The following is an 18,629-nucleotide window of genomic DNA, read 5'->3' as shown; positions in this document are numbered from 1 at the left end:
GAACCAAAGGGTTGATGAGAGTGAGGAACTTAAAGTAGTTAATATCAGTAGAGAAACAGTACTTGAGAAACTAATGGGATTAAAAGCCGACAAATCCCCTGGATCTGATGGTTCCAAAAGAGATGACTTCAGAGATAATGGAGGCAATGGCTGTGATCCTGTAACATTCTCTAGATTGTAGAATGGTCCCAGTAGATTGGAAGATAGCAAATGTAACCCTGTTATTCGAGAAAGAAGGGAAAGAGAAAAAGGGAACTACTTGCCAGTTACCCTGACATCAGTTGTCGGTAAAATGCTGGAATCCATTATTAAGGAAGTGGTAACAGGGCACTTAGAAAATCATAACATGATTCGGCAGAGTCAACATGGTTTTATGAAAGGGAAATCGTGTTTCACAACATATATCAGTTTTTTTGAGCATGTAACTAGCAGGGTAGATAAAGGGGAACCAGTGGACGTTGTAGATTTTGGATTTCCAAAGGCATTTGAAAAGGTGCCATGCAAAAGGTTGCTTTGCAAGATAAGGGCTCATAGGGTTGTGGGTAATATATTAGCATGAATAGAGGATTGGTTAATACACAGAAAACAAAGATTTCTCTTTCATAGTCTTAGATTTTCTAAGTGCCCTGTTATTACTTCCTAAATAATGGATTCCAGCATTTTACCGACAACTGATGTCAGGGTAACTGGCAAGTAGTTCCCTTTTTCTCTTTCCTTTCTTTCTTGAATAGCAGGGTTACATTTGCTATCTTCCAATCTAGTGGGGTGCCGAAAGGATCACTACTTGGGCCTCAGCTATTTACAATCTATATTAATGACTTCGATGAAGTGACTGAGTACAATGTATCCACGTTTGCTGACAGTACAAAGCTAGGTGGGAAAGCAAGCTGTGTGGAGGACACAAATAGTCTGCAAAGGGATATAGACAGGTTAAGTGAGTGGGCAGTAAGGTGGCAGATGGAGTATAATGTGGGGAAATGTGAGGTTGTTCACTTTGGTAGAAGGAGTAGAAAAACAGAATATTTTTAAATGGTCAGAAACTATTAAATGTTGGTGTTCAGAGAGATTTAGGTGTCCTCATACAGGAAACACAGAGAGTTAGCATGCAGGCACAAAAAGAAATTAGGAAGGCAAATGGCATGTTGACATTTATTGCAAGGGAGATGGAATACAAGAGTAAGGAAGTCTTACTACAACTTGGTGAGACCAAGTACTGTGTAGTTTTGGTATCCTTATCTGAGGAAGGGCAGACTGGCCTTAGAGGCTGTGCAACAAAGGTTCACTAGAAAGGCTCCCTGGAATGAGAGGGCTGTCCTATGAAACAAAGAACCATAAAAATACATGCAGGAGTGGGCTATTCGGCCCTTCAAGCCTGCACCACCATTCAATATGATCATGGCTGATCATGCAACTTCAGCACCCCATTCCTGCTTTCTCCATACCCCCTGATCCCTTTAGCCAAGGAGAGATTGAGTAGATTGGGCCTATACTCTCTGGAGTTTAGAAGAATGAGAGGTGATCTCATTGAAACATACAAGATTCTGAGGGGGATTGACAGGGTAGATGCCGAGAGGTTTTTTTCCGTGGCTGGGGGCATAGTCTCAGGACATGGGGTCAGCCATTTAAGGCTGTGATCAGTAGGACTTTCATGAGTCAGAGGGTTGTGAATCTTTGGAATTCTCCATCCCAAAGGGCTGAAGCTGCTGAGACGTTGGGGCTGAAATTGCCAGTTTGCGCAGGGCCAGTTAGCGCTGCTGGCCTGTGACAACGGAGCGCTAATGAGTTAGCGCACGGGCGCGGTGGCCCCATCCACTCACACGCAACTGCCCCCGGGGCTCCGCCGGCGATATCCGGTTTGCGCGCCGACCCTTTTGCGCCCCTTGGGGGAAATTGCCCCGTGGGACGCGAGGGGCCATGCCTCCGTCAGCTTCACGCTGCCCGATGCTGTGGTGGCTGTGGTGCCCCGGCGGCCCTTGCAAGGGAAGGTGGTAGCATGGCGGCTGCCATCTTTTGTCTGTCGGCCGACATTTCAGTCGGCCCAACAATGGCGGCCGCTGGTGTGGCCGGGATGCCAACATGCAACCCGATCCACCCTCTTGGATGCCAGGCTGCTGGCCCGGTCAACAACCTTCCTGGTGGCCCTTTGGGCACCACTAAAGAGGCTGCAGGGTTTGTAGCAGCCCTCCCCTTTAAAAGGCGAGGGACGTTGTGAGGCCTCAGTGCAGACTTCATCAGCACGGCGCTGATGTGCGAAGCACAGCGCTGAGCGTCACGCCTCGCCAACACCTGGGGAACACTCCGTTACCGCCGGCAACATTTGTTTTATCAAAGAGCCCAAATCCACGATGGGGCCGGCACTTCCTTTATTGCTTCTTTTATAAATTGGAATTACTTTTGTCTTTCTTCAATCCTCAGCCACTATTCCTATTTCCAGAGAGTTACTTAAAAATACTGCCAGCATGTGATTGACTTCAATACCCGATGGGCCCGAAATTCAGTACCGCTGGAAAGCTGGTGCTCTCCGCACCTCTTTGGGGCCATTAGCGCTGAAATTTTTTTGTGGCTGGGCCATCCCATGTTCAGCTCCAAAAGTGAAAAAATGGGTTCCAGCGCTAATGGGCCCTTCCAAAATGGATTTTTCAGCGGTGTGGCTGTCTTAATTTGAGCGTTATCACCACCAAGAAATTCAGCATGCAGGTAAGGGTTTCTAATGAGCCAGCTGGCCCTTAGCCTTTTTAAAGGTCGGGGTTTGCAGCAAGGCCCTGAGTGGGGAAGGAGTTTGGAAGGATGGCTGGTGTAAGAGGTGCAAGGAGAGCCAACTGAAATAGGGCTGGAGACACTGATGGATGGTATGGAAGACAGAAGAATACTGTTTCCTGACGTGGGGAGACCTGGCAGATCGCCAGTACATAATACATGGAGGGAGATTGCGAAGGAGGTGTCAGGCACCTCCATATATGTGAGGACGCACTCTCCCAGGAGGGTACTGGCCAGTCTACATCCGGCCCTTCCAGTCCCAGAGGTCATCCAGGGTGACCTAGAAGGACAGCTGTAGGTCACAGACAACAAACACAGCAACATTCCGGGACCCATGATGCAGCCACAGAGATGACATTTCGGCATAGTGTTAGGGTGGTGTCATAACAGGTGTCATAGTGAGATGCACAGGGGTAAAAAATGATTACAGTATTATATTGTTCTTTATGTTCTGTTTTTGCAGTGATTTGGATAATTTGATAAATCTTTATTTTTGGCACAAATATCTGGCCAGGTATTTCATTTGGGAGTGAGCAATTGTGTGTTAAGGCACTCATTGCGATGGCCATTGAAAGTAGGACCTGAAGGGTCATGTGTGGATGGGATTATCTGAAGCGAGCAGCTATGAGACGCAGCTGCACCTCCCTTCCAGGGTTGGGGTGGATCGACGCCTCCTAGCTCTGGGGCGACGGGAATCATCCTCCTCCTCCTGCGCCTCCTCCTCCTCCTCCTCAGACCACGACGATTATGGAGACCCATTGAGGAAAGTACTGCAAGGTGCCAGCAGAGCGGTCCAGGCACCGGAACCTCAGCTTAAGGATGCCTATACTGTCACGTATGTAACCATCATGCAACGGTAATCTTCATGTAACTGAAATCTTCATGCAACTCCTGCACACTGTACTTATACCCTAGAAATGCACACCCTGACCACAGGGGGTGAACTTGTGGGAGACACTCCTCACCTGGGTTTCCAGGTATAAAAGGGGAAGTCCCACCCAGGGTCAGCACTCCTTGGTCCTGGGAATGAAGGTTAAGGTCACATAGTGACTGTGTCTGCAGTACATGCCTCGTGTGAATATGTAGTAAGGTGCAGGGACACCACATTTGACGACGAGAAACGGGAATCACCGAACCACGAGGATGGCCACCGGTAGCACAGAGGAACGTTACTGTGTGGGTGAGGACTGGGACGACTTCGTGGAGAGACTCCAGCAGAGCTTTGTCATGAAGGACTGGCTGGGAGTGGCAGCGGCTGACAAGCGGAGGGCGCATCTACTGACCAGCTGCGGATCACAGACGTATGCGCTGATGAAAGACCTGCTCGCACCCCAAAAGCCAGCGGACAAGTCCTTTGAAGAGCTCAGCCAGCTGATCAGTGAGCATCTCAAGCTGGCGATTAGCGTACACATGGCGCGACACCGGTTCTACACACACCAGCGTCGGGAGGGACAAAACATCTCGGACTTCGTTGCGGACCTGCGGCGCTTGGCCAGTCTCTGTAAGTTCACAGATGCCTGCAGGGGGGAAGAGGTTAAGGGGTTTCTTCATGGAGGGCATTAATCATGCCGGGATTTTCAGGAAGCTCATAGAGACCAAGAACTTGACTTTAGAAGGGGCGGCGTTGATAGCTCAGACCTTCATGGCAGGGGAAGAGGAGACCAAGGTAATTTACGCATGCAGCCCTGGTCCCAACGTGGCGATGGACCAGGGAGTTAACATGGTGAACGCGGCTCGCATGGAGCTGGATACGGGAGCTAGCCAGTCACTTATGAGCGGCCAACAATTTGAGCCACACAGAGCTAGCAGGCCCAAACTGGAACACATTGACACGCAGCTATGGACGTACACCAAAGAGATCATCCCAGTGCTAGGCAGTGAAAACTTGGTGGTAACACATAATGGATCACAGAACCGGCTACCACTCTGGATCGTCCATTGTAGGAGACCTTTGCAGTAGCAGTGCTGATTAAGGGAATCAGTTTCTTTGTGTAAGTTCTCAGTTTTGTGCGAATGGGAGTCAAGACTGGCCTTGAGGCCTTGCTGCACCACAATTTATCGAAAGGCTTTTTGCTCATAATGGACAGGCTCGTGCCCGTGTCCAACTCCATTGACACCAGGAGTCCATTTAATTCAACCTTCAGCATTATCGGGGGACACTTTGTGATAAATGTGTGCACCCCATATACCTCTGCCTCCTCGGTCTGAGGCTCTGGTTCATCGTGATCCGCCGTAGATCTGTCCTCCTCTGCAACATGGTGGTTTGCAGGATTAACAGGATTTGCAGCTCGCCTGCATATATGTTGGAGGTGTCCCACTTGTTCCACAGCCCTTGCAAACATACCCTTTGAAGCGGCATGAATGGAAACGATGATCACCCCCGCAACGCCAACAAGGTGTTAATGGCCTTGTATTCATCACCCTTGATAGAAACATAGAAACATAGAATATCGGTGCAGGAGTAGGCCATTCGGCCCTTCAAGTCTGCACCACCATTCAATATGATCATGGTTGATCATTCATCTCAGTACCCCTTTCCCGCTTTTGCTCCATACCCCTTGATCCCTTTAGCCACAAGGGCCATATCTAACTCCCTCTTGAATATATCCAATGAACTGGCATCAACGACTCTCTGCGGCAGGGAATTCCACAGGTTAACAACTCTCTGAATGAAGTCCTAAATGACCTACCCCCTATCCTAAGACTGTGTCCCCTGGTTCTGGACTTATCCAACATCGGAAACATTCTTCCCGCATCTAACCTGTCCCGTCCCGTCAGAATCTTATATGTTTCTATGAGATTCCCTCTCATCCTTCTAAACTCCAGTGTATAAAGGCCCAGTTGATCCAGTCTCTCCTCATATGTCAGTCCAGCCATCCCTGGAATCAGTCTGGTGAACGTTCACTGCACTCCCTCAATAGCAAGAACGTCCTTCCTCAGATTAGGAGACCAAAACTGAACACAATATTTCAGGTGAGGCCTCACCAAGGCCCTGTACAATTGCAGTAAGACCTCCCTGCTCCTATACTCAAATCCCCCTCGCTATGAAGGCCAACATGCCATTTGCCTTCTTCACCGCCTGCTGTACCTGCAGGTGGACTCTGAGACATCTGCGGGCGTGCAGCTGCAAGCATGTGGGGCCTACCCTGTACATTGCAATTTGAAAACAACACCACTTTGTTCACAGTACTTGTAGCAGCACTTGTGTGCTGAGAGATTTGCTTAGTATTGTCACTGGTGGCAATGAACGCCTGGGCTATCTCTATGGCTTTACTCAAGGTTGGGGTCTCTATAGTTAAAAGTTTGCGAAGTATCACTTCATGGCCAACTCTGTGGGTTTCACTGAAGCAAGCAGATTTTTCATGAGGCCAAAATACGTTGGTGCCCCTCAGACGGTGAGGAGAATCGCCCTTCGTTTGGCAGCATTCGCTTCTCCAGGATGCCCACTGTTCTCTGCATCGTTGGATTTGTCATCGGTATCTCGTCGCCAGCTGTTATATATGAATAAAGAGTCTGACTGGATACTGTGAGCTCAAAGTAAAGTGTGAACTTAGTCTTTTATTGCAGATCTCCAGAATGCCTCTCCAGCCTGTGAGGCCTCCTTAAGTACTTGCTCTTCCAAGAGATTGTGGGATCCCTTGGGACTTCAGGGGATGAGCCCTCTGCTGACTATACGAGGTATATACAGGTTTACATATATAACAGTATGTTCGATGCAGGCTTCCCCTGTACAAAATGGCTGCTGTAGAACGCAGTGCAACATTTCGTCGATGACCAGGTTTAAAGGCACAGGGCAGCACATAGTCAGAACCCTCTGAAGTTCGATTCTGGGACCACTGCTGTGCAACAGCTGGTGAAGGAGCATGCAGAGACAGGGGCTGCATGTCCACCATCTTCTCTGGGTGAGCTCTGCGATGCCTGTAGCACACATTAACCCTTTGCAGAATGGCGATTCCTTTTCAGATATTATTGTTCCTGCTTTATTTGGAGGACAAAGAGATGGAAGGTAGATGGATGGTAGGGGTCATTGCAGCAAGGCATCAATCTGCTATTAACCTCATGGACAAAACTAGATTTCAATCCTCCCAGAGACCCGAGGACAAAATCCAGGCTGACACTCCAGTACAATATTGAGCTGTGTCTTTTGGATGAGACGTTAAACCGAGGCCCCATCTGCCCTCTCAGGTGGACGTCAAAGATCCCGTGGCACGATTTCAAAGTAGAACAGGGGAGTTCTCCCTGGTGCCTTGACCACTATTTATCCCTCAAACAACTTTGTTATTACAGGTTATCATGTCTTATAACATTGCGCTTAGTGGGATCTTGCTGTGTGCAAATTGGCTGCCGTGTTTCCTACATTTCAACAGTGACCACACTGCAAAAAGTACTGAATTGGCTGTAAACGCTTTGGGAAGTCCTGAGGTCCTGGAAGAAGCTATATAAATGCAAATTCTTTCTTTTTCTTATTGCCCCACAGGGTCATTTACAACTTTGCAAAATGTGTGATTCAAAGGCTTTGATGGTAAGTGATGGCTGAGCTCTTGGAGCTGCTGCTGCAGGACCTATAGCCACACTCCATGGCAACAATGGTGCTGCTCATGGCAGTCAAAGTCACCACTACCTTCAATCTGGTTACCTCATGCTCTTTCCAGGAAGCTGCAGGAAGCATAAGTCACATCTGCCACTCAGGAAGGGGTGGTTAAAATGATGAAGGGATTTGATAGGGTTCTTAATGCAGGCTTCTGGATTTTGAGTCCAGTAACATAACCACTACAGTACCATACCCTGTATAGAGGACAAATAGAGAGACAATCCTTGGGCATTTCATTGGGGTTTCTCCCATATTGCTACTAGAACATTAGCGGAAACAAGTCGTCCCGAGGGAATGATACAGCGGATGTTGCTTTGAATCGCTACAATCTGCACACTTTTGCTCTTGAGAATGGAGGTGAGCAGTAGTGAATTTTTACTTGATTGGTACACACCACAGATCCAATTAATCCACCACAGACCCAATCCACGTCTGGACCGGGGTCAAGCAAGGCTGCGTCATTGCACCCATGCTCTTTTCGATCTTCCTTGCTGCAATGCTACATCTCACCCTTAGCAAGCTCCCCGCTGGAGTGGAGCTAAATTATAGAACAGATGGGAATCTGTTCAACCTCCGCTGCCTCAAGGCAAGATCCAAGGTCGTCCCATCCTCTGTCCTCGAACTACAGTATGCAGATGACACTTGCGTCTGCGCACACTCGGAGGCCGAACTCCAAGCCATCATCAACATATTCATCATCATAGACGGTCCCTTGAACGAGGATGATTTGCTTCCACACCAAAAAGGATGAGTTCACTGATGTTTCAATGGAGGACCCGATATTCCAGTCCTGAACTCCAGGGGTGGAAGATGCCTGTGCGTGGATTTTTTAAACGTGTGATGACCGTTGCACATCAATCACCACATGGGCTTGACAGAGCTAGGTCTTTATCCAGTGAGGCGTACGAAAGCATGGGCTTTATACTAAACATCTGTAAGACAATGATCCTCTACCAAGCTGATCCTGCCATACAGCACTGCCTCCCGATTATCAAAATCCACGACGAGGCCTTGGACAACGTGGACCATTTTCCATACCTCAGGAGCCTACTGCCAGCAAAGGTAGACATTGACGAAGAGGTCCAACATCACCTCCAGTGCACCAGCACAGCTTTCGGTCTCCTGAGGAAGAGTGTTTGAAAACCAGAACCTCAAATCCGGCATCAAGCTCATGGTCTACAGCACAGTAGAGATACCTGCCCTCCTATATGGCTCAGAGACGTGGTCTATATACAGCAGACACCTCAAAACGCTGCCTCCGTAAGATCCTGCAAATCCATTTGCAGGACAGACGCACTAACATCAGTGTTCTCGCTCAGGCCAACATGCACAGCACCGAAACACTGACCATGCTCAATCAGCTCCGTTGGGTGGGCCACGTCGTCCACATGTCCCACACTAGACGCCCAAAGCAAGCACTCTGCGCGGAGCTTCGACGTGGCAAGCAAGCCCCAGGTGTGCAGAGGAGATACTTCTCAAAGCCTCCTTGATAAAGTGCAACATCCACATCGATTCCTGGAAATTCCTGGCCCACGACTGCCCAAAGTGGGGGAAGAGCATCCAGGAGGGCGCTGAGTACCTCAAGTCCCATCGCCGAGAACAAGCAGAAACCAAGTGTAGACAGCGGTAGGAGGGTGCATCAACTGAGGCTCCCCGACCACCCTTTCCTTCAACTACTGTCTGCTCCACCTGTAACAGAAACTATAGGTCCCGCATTGAACTCCTCAGTCACCCGAGAACTCATTTTTAGAGCGGAAGCAAGTCATCCTCGGCTCCGAGGGACTGCCTATGATGATGATAATAATGACCAGATAATTTGTTTGAGTGATGTTGATTGAGGGATAAATATTGACCAGGACACTGGGGATAACTCTTCTCCTCTTCTTTAAAATAGTGCCATGGGATCTTTCACATCCATCTGAGATGTTTAACATCTGATCCAAAAGCCGGCACCTCTGACAGTGCAGCACTCCTTCCATATGGCACTGGAATGTCAACTTAAATTATTTGCTCAAGTCTCTAGAGTGGAATTTAAACTCACAACCTTCTGATTCAGAGGAGATAAAGTTACACACTGAGTCAAGGCCGATACCCAAACTGCCTTCAACAGTCCTGGGAAATGAGCTGCCCATCCTGCACGTTTCCATTTCTCAAGCTGTGATGTCCCAGTGATGAACTTCAATCTCCACATCTCCTACATGTGTCACCATATCAGTGTCTTCTCACCAACGCTGCTTATATCACTTTCCAAAGCCAGCACATGTCAATTCTCCGTCAGTCTGGTTGCTTGTGAGATAATGTGAGATCAGTTTCCATTTAATTACAATGACAACTATTCAACCTTTTGTTCATGGCTCTCAATGGAAGAATTCGTTGTTTGAACGTTTTAAACAATTATTGTTTTTGGATGATGGAGTTTGCACCCTCAGCTTCATCAAACTCCCTCCATATAGTTTCAACTACCCTCTAATGGGGCTTTCTGTCTCAGTGCCCAATAGTCAATCCCATCTTGTACTGAGTTGATAGATCTAGTGATGAGTCCAATGCGGGACCTCACACAGATACCTTAATAACCCACTGCCCCATTACTGTACACATCTGGTGCATCCACAGGTAACTTAGTAACTCAATGCCCCATTACCATACACATTAGAACATAAGAAATAGGAGCAGGAGTAGACCATTTGGCCCCTCGAGCCTGCTCCACTATTCAATAAGATCATGGCTGATGTGATCATGGACTCAGCTCCACTTCCATGCCCGCTGCCCATAACCCTTTACTCACATTTCGCTCAAAAATCTGTCTATCTCCGCATTAAATATTAAATATATTCAATGACCCAACCAACACAGCTTTCTGGGGGCAGAAATTTCCACAGATTTACAACCTTCTCAGAGAAGAAATTTCTCATCTCAGTTTTAAATGGGCGGCCCCTTATTCTAAGACTATGCCCCCTAGTTTTAGTTTCCCCTATGAGTGGAAATATCCTCTCTGCATCCACCTACACACACAGATATTTTAATAACTCACTGCCCCATTACTGTACACATCTCGTGCACACACACTGCCATGTGTTTTGTTGCTGTTTTTCAAACACGTTTTTGTAAAATTATATTTTTAAGCAATCGGAATTTCATGTATAATTGATCAGAAATCAAGTAGGAATGAATACTTCATTTAACAAATGAACTCCTGACGCTTATGAAGAGATTAGAGTAATGGAGATTTGCCTTTCTATTATCTGTAACTGTCATTAACTGGAAATCAGATTGACAACTCGAGCACCTGCTTCCCGACAATGGACCAGTGTTTATTCAGAAAAGTGAGATTAGATTAATTACTGATTAATCAGCATGACATGTTCTCACAGTTGTGAGCAGTGAGTACGTGTCTGTACCTCACTGGTCGCTGTGATCCCATGGAATGGACTGAGGCCTCCTTGTATAGGGCTTTAATGTGAAGTCTGTGCATTGTATTGTCACAGGCCACAGTGGTCTATTTGAAGGGTCCCACCTGGTGTAAAAGGGACATAGAAACAAGGTGCAGGAGTAGGCCATTCGGCCCTTCGAGCCTCTAATGCCATCTTTCCATCATCTGGCTCAATCTTACCAACCTCCTCTGTGCTGTCAGATTAACTCTGACATCAAGTCACAGATCAGTCACGACTTCCTCCAACTAAACTTCAGGAAGACTGAAGCCATGATTTTCACCTCTGTTTCCTTCCCACTGGCTCCATCCCCTGTCCGACCATGCTCCCACTGAACCAGGCCACACAGAACCTTGGCACCTTGTCCGCCCCGCAACTGAGCTTCAAACATTGATCCTTTCCATCAACAAGACCGATTATTTCTACTCACACATCATTAACACATCTACCTTCTCTTCAGCCCCTAAAAAGTTTATTCATGACTCTGTTACCACAGAACTCAATTATTTCAATGCCCTCCTATCCTCCAACTTGACTAAAAGCTCCCTGCTTGCTCCGTACCTCATCCTCACCCACGGACAGCAAGTAAATGTAGAAGAGGTAAAGAGGTGCCCATGACTCGGAGATGTTCAGGAACAGGAAGGGATTCTTTTCTCTCAATGTGCAGCGGGTCTGAGACCACAGGCAGTGCATCATGCAGGAGAATACCTGCTATCCAGGGAGCTGCCACAATGCGTTTATAATGAGACAGACATGCGTTCCACCGATCTTTGAGCCCCGACGCAATGTGCATGCCTGGCTACTGGGTGACAAGGGATACCCTCTGATGCCTTGGCTCATCACTCCCTGAGAAAGCCCCAGACACCAGCTCAGCACTCATACAATGAGAGCCACTCAGCCACCAGAAATATCACTGAGCAGACCATTGGGATCCTCAAGCAGAGGTTTAGATGCCTTGATCGGTCAGGAAGTGCCCTGCAGCACTCGGCCGAGAAGGTGTCCACATTGGTGGTGATTTGCTGCATGCTCCACAATTTGGTGATCAGGAGAGACCAGCCATTTCCACCAGCAATTGTGTCAGAGGGTCAAGCTCAGGAACCACAACAGGAGGAAGAGGAAGAGGAGCAGGAGTAACAGGAGGAGGAGGAGGATGACCAGGAGAAGCACCGGAGGCCTCCAGGTAGAAGGGCCGCACCTGGGAGGGTCGCTCGCCGCCATCTTATTGAACAGCAGTTTTATGAGACCTGCTCCGCCATCAGACTCCAGAGCACTGGGGCACATGAGGACCTTCCATGTCTTAGGGTCCACCAGGCAGTCCATCATCTGCACTCAATCCTTTCAACCCCCTGTCCCCATGACGATCACAATGAACAAGATCGATTCCACCACTCCCCAATTTCCACACTGTTTATATACACCAGAAACACAATATGTAAATGTGACAGAACCATCATCACTGAAACATATTCAACTATTTGCCCTGGTGTTTACCCTTAGTGGCGATCTATAAGTGCTCTTGCCTACTCTAGTGCTTCTATGAAGTTTTCTTCTTAGGCGCTCCCTCATATCGAGGATGACTTGCTTCCATGCCAAAAAGAGCTGAGTTCCCAGATGTTTCAATGATGGACCTAATATTCCAGGTTCCGAACTGCATATTGAAGGGTGGAAGATGCATGTGTGTGGATTTTTTTAACGTGTGGTGGCCGTTGCACACCAACCACCACACGGGCTTGGCAGAGCTAGGTCTTGGTCCAGTGGCAAGTATTAACCAATCTGGAGACCAGCTCTGCTGCATGGACCTAGCGCACGCACATATCAAAGTGTGGGCTGGACCCTGCTGCCTCTGGGCCCACGCCTCTCCAGGGCCCCAATCACATCCTATCGAGGATGACTTGCTTCCATGCCAAAAAGGGATGAGTTCACAGTGGTGGAGGAGAGAGCAGCAATGCTGCTACCCAGACACAGATCAGTAGGTTCCTGCTCCATGATTTCCACGCCACGACCGAGGGGCTTCTGTTCAGCCCACCAGTGATCTGGTGGGTGACAGATCTTTGGGCAGCTGAGATACTCTGCCAGACCTTTTCAACCAAGGAACCCAGAAACACCGAGTCAGCTGCCTGAGCTTCCATTGCAGCAGTTTGACGGCTGAATGATCTGTTTGGGGATGGAAGGCTATTGGAGACTGCAGACGGGGTGGGTGAAGCCAGCATGGATCTGACGATCAGCGTGAGGATTTGAAAATGAAACATTAGGGAACAGTGAACGTAGGTGAGGATGAGGTATGGATGAGGCAAGTTGCAGGATAGGAGACCGATGAGAAACGAGTTGGAATGATTGAGTCCTGTGGCAACAGAGTCATGAATAGACTTTCTAAGAGCTGAAGAGAAGGTAGATGTGTTCATGTTGTGGGGGTAGAAATAATCGGTCTTGTTGGTGGACAGGATTTGGTATTTGAAGCTCAGTTGCGGGGCGCACAAGCTGCCAAGGTTCTGTGCGGCCTGGTTCATTGGGAGCATGGCCGGACAGGAGATGGAACCAGTGGAAAGGAAGCAGAGTTGATGACAAGGGATAAAATCAGGTCTTCAGTCTTCCCAATGTTTCATTAGAGGAAGTCGTGACTGATCTGTGACTCAATGTCAGAGTTAATCTGACAGCATGGTGGAGGTTGAACCAGATGATGGAGAAATGGCATTAGATGTCAGACTGAGATGGAGACTGACCCGGTGTCTGCAGATGATTTCACCGAGGGGCAGCTTGTAGATGAGGAAGAGGAAGGGGCCAAGGATAGATCCTTGGGGGGGTTCCAGAGGTAGTGGTGCAGCATTGTGAAGAGAAGCCATTGCTGGAGTTGTGCTGGTGACATTTGGAGAGGTTGATTTTTAGCCATGTGAGGACAGTCCCACAGAGCTGGACAATGGAGGACAGGCGATGGAGGAGGATGGTGTGGCCAACAGTATCAAGCACTGTGGAGTGCTGGAACAGGACAAGAAGGGATTGTGCACCACAGTCACACAGAATCTCATTTTGTGAATTTATCCAGAGCTGTTTCAGTGCTGTGGGGAGGGTGGAAACCATACTGGATACATTGAGACAAACTGTATTGAGGGAGACGGACATGGAGTTGGGAGGTGATGATGTATTCGAGGATCTAACTGAGGAAAGGGAGGTGAGAGAGGGGCCACCTGTTGCAGAGCACCGATGGGATCAAGGTGGGTTTTCTGAGGAGGGGCTGACGATGGCAGTTTTGAAAGGGGAAACAATGTTCCTGAAGGAAGGGGAGTCTTTAACAATGTACACTAGCATGGGCTCCAGCAGCAAACATTGAGTGGCCTAGAGTTGAGTGGTCACAAGTGGTGTAGGGTTCTAGAGATGGGCATGGGGTAGATGGAGAGAAGCTTCAGCGTAATGGGGATCTGGGCTGTACAGGGTTGGACAGTGTGGGGAAAGTCAGGAGCGAAGGGGAGAGAAAGGGGAGAATTAGCAGAGAGAGCTGTGGAGATGGTCTCTATCTTGGAGACAGAGACCCAACATCTTGCAGCCGGTTTTTGAAGTAATCATAAATCCTGAATTATTTTCCCCACTGACTTCCCCTTTTTCCTCAACAGCCTTGCACCCTAGAATTTACCGATCCCAAAGTTTGACTCACACTGGGACTATCTCAGATATGCAGCAAACTTCATTTGCATAACAAAGATGGAAATAAGAGATAAAAGAACAATGGATGCTTTAAAAACATGCGGTGACTCATTTGAGGTCTGACATTCTACTATCTGTCACAGCCGTTACCTGGAATCAGATTGTCAACCAGGTGAGCACTGTTCTGACAATGGACAAGGGTGTTCATGCAAAGTGAGACTGGGACCAATTCTGAGATGCGATGATAAGATGGTATACAAAGGACCAGAGGAGAGTGCAGCTCATCACTCGACATCACAGCTCGGAAACATGAAGCCGCTGTCTCTCCTAGTACTGTTGGCCGTGTTGTTTGCGATCTCCCTCCACCCTGCTGGGGCGGGTAAGTGATTCTAACACGAATTAGCTGTTCAATTAGGGTTTGATCTCAAGTGAGCTAACTGGGGTATGGTAGGGTTAGAGGGAGTGGGCAAGCAATTATGGAAAGAGTATCTTCCCAACAGGTTTACCGCAGGTCTACAAAGAAATGTTGAAGCTTGCTGGCCTTAGAAATTGTGTGGGTGCAAGATGTTTAGATTTCAGCAAAGCGTTAGATACTGGACACAATAAAGAGCTGATTTTAACTGTTGGTGTTGGTGTAAAATGGGAGATGATGGATTGATTAGATACCAACTCTATTTACACACCGCCTGTTTATATGCCGCATGTTATACATCTTGTCCATTATACTCTTCATCCATTATACATCCTGTCCATTGTACACTCTGTCCATTATACACCCTGTCCGATGTACACCCTGTCCGATGTACACCCTGTCCGATGTACACCCTGTCCGATGTACACCCTGTCCGATGTACACCCTGTCCGATGTACACCCTGTCCGATGTACACCCTGTCCGATGTACACCCTGTCCGATGTACACCCTGTCCGATGTACACCCTGTCCGATGTACACCCTGTCCGATGTACACCCTGTCCGATGTACACCCTGTCCGATGTACACCCTGTCCGATGTACACCCTGTCCGATGTACACCCTGTCCGATGTACACCCTGTCCGATGTACACCCTGTCCGATGTACACCCTGTCCACTATACACTCCGTCCATTATACACCGTGTTCAATGTACTCCCCGTCCATTATATAATCCTTCCATTGCACACCCTGCTCATTACACACCCTGCCCATTATACACCCTGTCCATTACACATTACACATTACACACCCTGCCCATTGCACACCCTGTCCATTGCACACCCTGTCCATTATAAACCCTGCCGGATTTTCCTTTCCACATGCAGCTCTGGTGAAACTGAAATAAGCGGTAATCAGAACAAGGGATAGATCTGACTGAACTCAGCTGTGTGGTCTACATTAAACAGAGAGACAGGGGGTAATTGAGGAAATAGTCTGCACTGAAACACCAGGATACAATACAACATGTTCTATTTATTCCAGAAGAAGCACTGCGTGGGGAGGCTGATTCCCAGTCTGACCTTACTGAGCCACAAATAAAAGAGCTGGGTAAGTGTCAGGACTGTTAAATGTCCATCTATCTCTTTGCCTTACAGACGTCGACAAGTTCACATCCCACCACCCGGGCCACCATGCTCCCGCAAGGCTCTCACAGGTGCCTCTAGGGTGACCTTGGCCATGGAGCCTATCCTAGTGAATGGATCACCATCTTAATGAGTGTGCAGGAATGGGGAAACATTGGAGGGGAAAATTACATTTATGTGGAATGAATTGAGGGGAAACAGACTGAAGTGTGAGTGAGTCCAGGGGCAGCCTCTCCATCCACTGTGTGCAATGGGCTGAGAAATGGAGGTTTCAGGGGTTTCTCTAGTCAGGAACCTACCCTGACACACAGTCTGGGCAAAACAGGAATAACAAGTAACTACGGAGGAGACAGCACACATCTCTTGCCACTGGTTACCCTGTGACACTGTGTAATTTGGGATAGGTGGGATTGCTTCAGGAAGCAGTAATCTATCTGGGAATATCTCTTGTGGGGGGTGGAAAGCAATTTTGAGAAAATAGAAAAGAGAAGGCTGAGGGGTGACCTAACAGATGACTTTAATATTATTTAGAGGTTTGGTAGCATAGATGTAGAGAAGTTGTTTCCACTTCTGGGGGAGCCCAGAACTAGGGTTCAGAAATATAAGAAAGTCACTAATAAATCCAATCGGGTATTCAGGAGGAATTCCTTTACCCAGAGAGTGGTGAGAATGTGGACAAGGAGTAGTTGAGGTGAAGAACAGAGATGCATTTAAAGGGAAGCCACATAAGGACATGTGGGAGAAAGCAATAGAAGGATATGTTGATAGAGTGAGATGAAGTAGGGTGGAGGAGGTTCGTGTGGAGCATAAACACCAGCACAGACCAGTTGGGCCGAGCGGCCTGTTTCTGTGCTGTGCATTTTATGTAATTCTACGAGGAGACAGCAAACATCTCCAGTCATCTGCTTCAAAGATTGGAGTAATCGTGGAGATAACTGACAATGTGAGGAGATAATCTACACCGATAGCAGTGTGAAAATGCAACACTTTCTACTTATTTCAGAAGAGGCGCTGCAGCAGTTGGATGATTCCCAGTCTGACCCGGGTAAGTGCCAGGCACATGAACATGTCAGTCTGTCACTTCACAATAAAGGTCCTTTGCTGCTGAGACACAGAGCAGGAATTGATGCTTCCGTTGTATAGAGCCTTAGTCCCACTCCATCTGGAGTACTCTGTTGTTTTGGGCACCGCGCCTTAGGAAGGATATATTGGCGGCGCAGATTCACCAGAATAACACTGGGGCTTAGAGGGTTAAATTATGAGGACAGGTTGAATAAACTTGGCTTGTGTTCCCTTGAGTTTAGGAGACTGAGGAGTGATCTGATCAAGATGATAAACTGATTTGATAGGGGAGATACAGAAACTATTTCCTCTGATGGAATCAAGAACATGGGAACATAATCTTAAAATTAGAGCTAGGTCGTTCAGGAGTGAAATCAGGAAGCACTTTGTCACACAAAGGGTAGTAGAAATCTGGAACTCTCTCGCCCAAAGGCTGTGAAAGCTGCGGGTCAGTTGGAGTTTTCAAGATTGAGATCGATAGACGTTTGTTGGGTAAGGGTATTAAGGGATATGGAGCTACGGCGGGTAAATGGAGCTGAGGTACTGATCAGCCATGATCTCATTGAGTGGCGGGGGGCTGAATGGCCTACTCCTGTTCCAGGTTTGATCCTTCGTCTGCCCAGAGTGAGCTGATCTCAGCCAGGTCAGATCAGAGAGGTTATCTGGGTCAGGAGGGAGTGGCTCTCCTTATAGGGGCCACATTGTTTGTATTCCCAGAGAGAATGTGCTATTTTGTGTCCCTCTGTGCAAACTGCAGAATTAAACAAGAAAAAATGGGATTTGACAGGGTTTTTATTGGGAATATATTTGCTGTTGGCGCTGAACACTGTGATATACTTTTGTCAACATGAAAATCAATCAGTACTCAGTGACAACTAGCAAACTTTACCAAAAACAGAGGATCACAAATACTAACCAGCGCTGTCTCTCGTCTGGTTTCTTCAGAGTCATCGCCCAGTGAGCGCATCCTGGAACGAGAATTGCAGAGCAGAAGATTAAAGTGGAGGAAGAAAAGTAGCCGAAAAATTAGTAAGTATTTCCTTTTAATGATTGAAACAATACGACAACGGAAGTAATGACGAAGGGACTTGGTTAGAGTAGACATCAACATCATAACAGGATCGGATATTTCTGGAGCCCACTTGGATCCCAATAGACCGGCCCAGTCTGAGGGCTTTTGCCCAGGGGGGTGTTTGAGAAATAGCCCAGTGGGCAGGAGGCTGGCAGGTCTCGATGGAGACACGTTTAACTGTGTGGGGTGTATGTGGATGTCGGTGTGTCCCATTACTCAGTAACTGCAGTAATCCCACAGTCTACACCATGGCTTAACTGGCTCCATCCTCACTCTCTGTATTCATAAATGTTACATTTCCCAGTGTAATCATTGATATTTCCTCAAAGAAATGCAGTTCTGTGGTAGATCATGTCGACAGGAAAACTGTTCTTTTAGACGATCTGTTTTTGGGATGCGAGTGATATGGGAAAGGACACATTTATGGCCCAGCCCTAGTTGATATAGAGTACTCATTTCATATATTGCATGTACCCATATTTATCTTTATGTATTTTATTTCATTTGGTTGCAAATACAAGCACCTA

At 47.7% G+C, this 18,629-nt stretch overlaps 1 protein-coding gene across 7 annotated transcripts in view; it reads right to left on the bottom strand.

The window, feature by feature from the left end:
• Nucleotides 1–18,629, bottom strand: part of hdhd3 (haloacid dehalogenase-like hydrolase domain containing 3) — a 160,788-nt gene that overhangs the window by 122,330 nt on the left and 19,829 nt on the right. For all 7 annotated transcript variants that reach the window (XR_011588030.1, XR_011588026.1, XR_011588027.1 and 4 more), the window contains one exon: nucleotides 17,947–17,998. Coding sequence is in view for 2 of the 7 variants with exons in the window: in XM_070862901.1 (XP_070719002.1) it covers nucleotides 17,947–17,981 (35 nt within the window). In the remaining 5 variants the exon portion in view is untranslated. The remainder of the gene's footprint in view (nucleotides 1–17,946; nucleotides 17,999–18,629) is intronic.

This window comes from Pristiophorus japonicus, chromosome 20, assembly GCF_044704955.1.
Source record: "Pristiophorus japonicus isolate sPriJap1 chromosome 20, sPriJap1.hap1, whole genome shotgun sequence".
In the NCBI taxonomy this organism is placed as follows: Eukaryota; Metazoa; Chordata; class Chondrichthyes; family Pristiophoridae; genus Pristiophorus; species Pristiophorus japonicus.
This window is presented reverse-complemented; position numbering and strand designations above follow the sequence as displayed.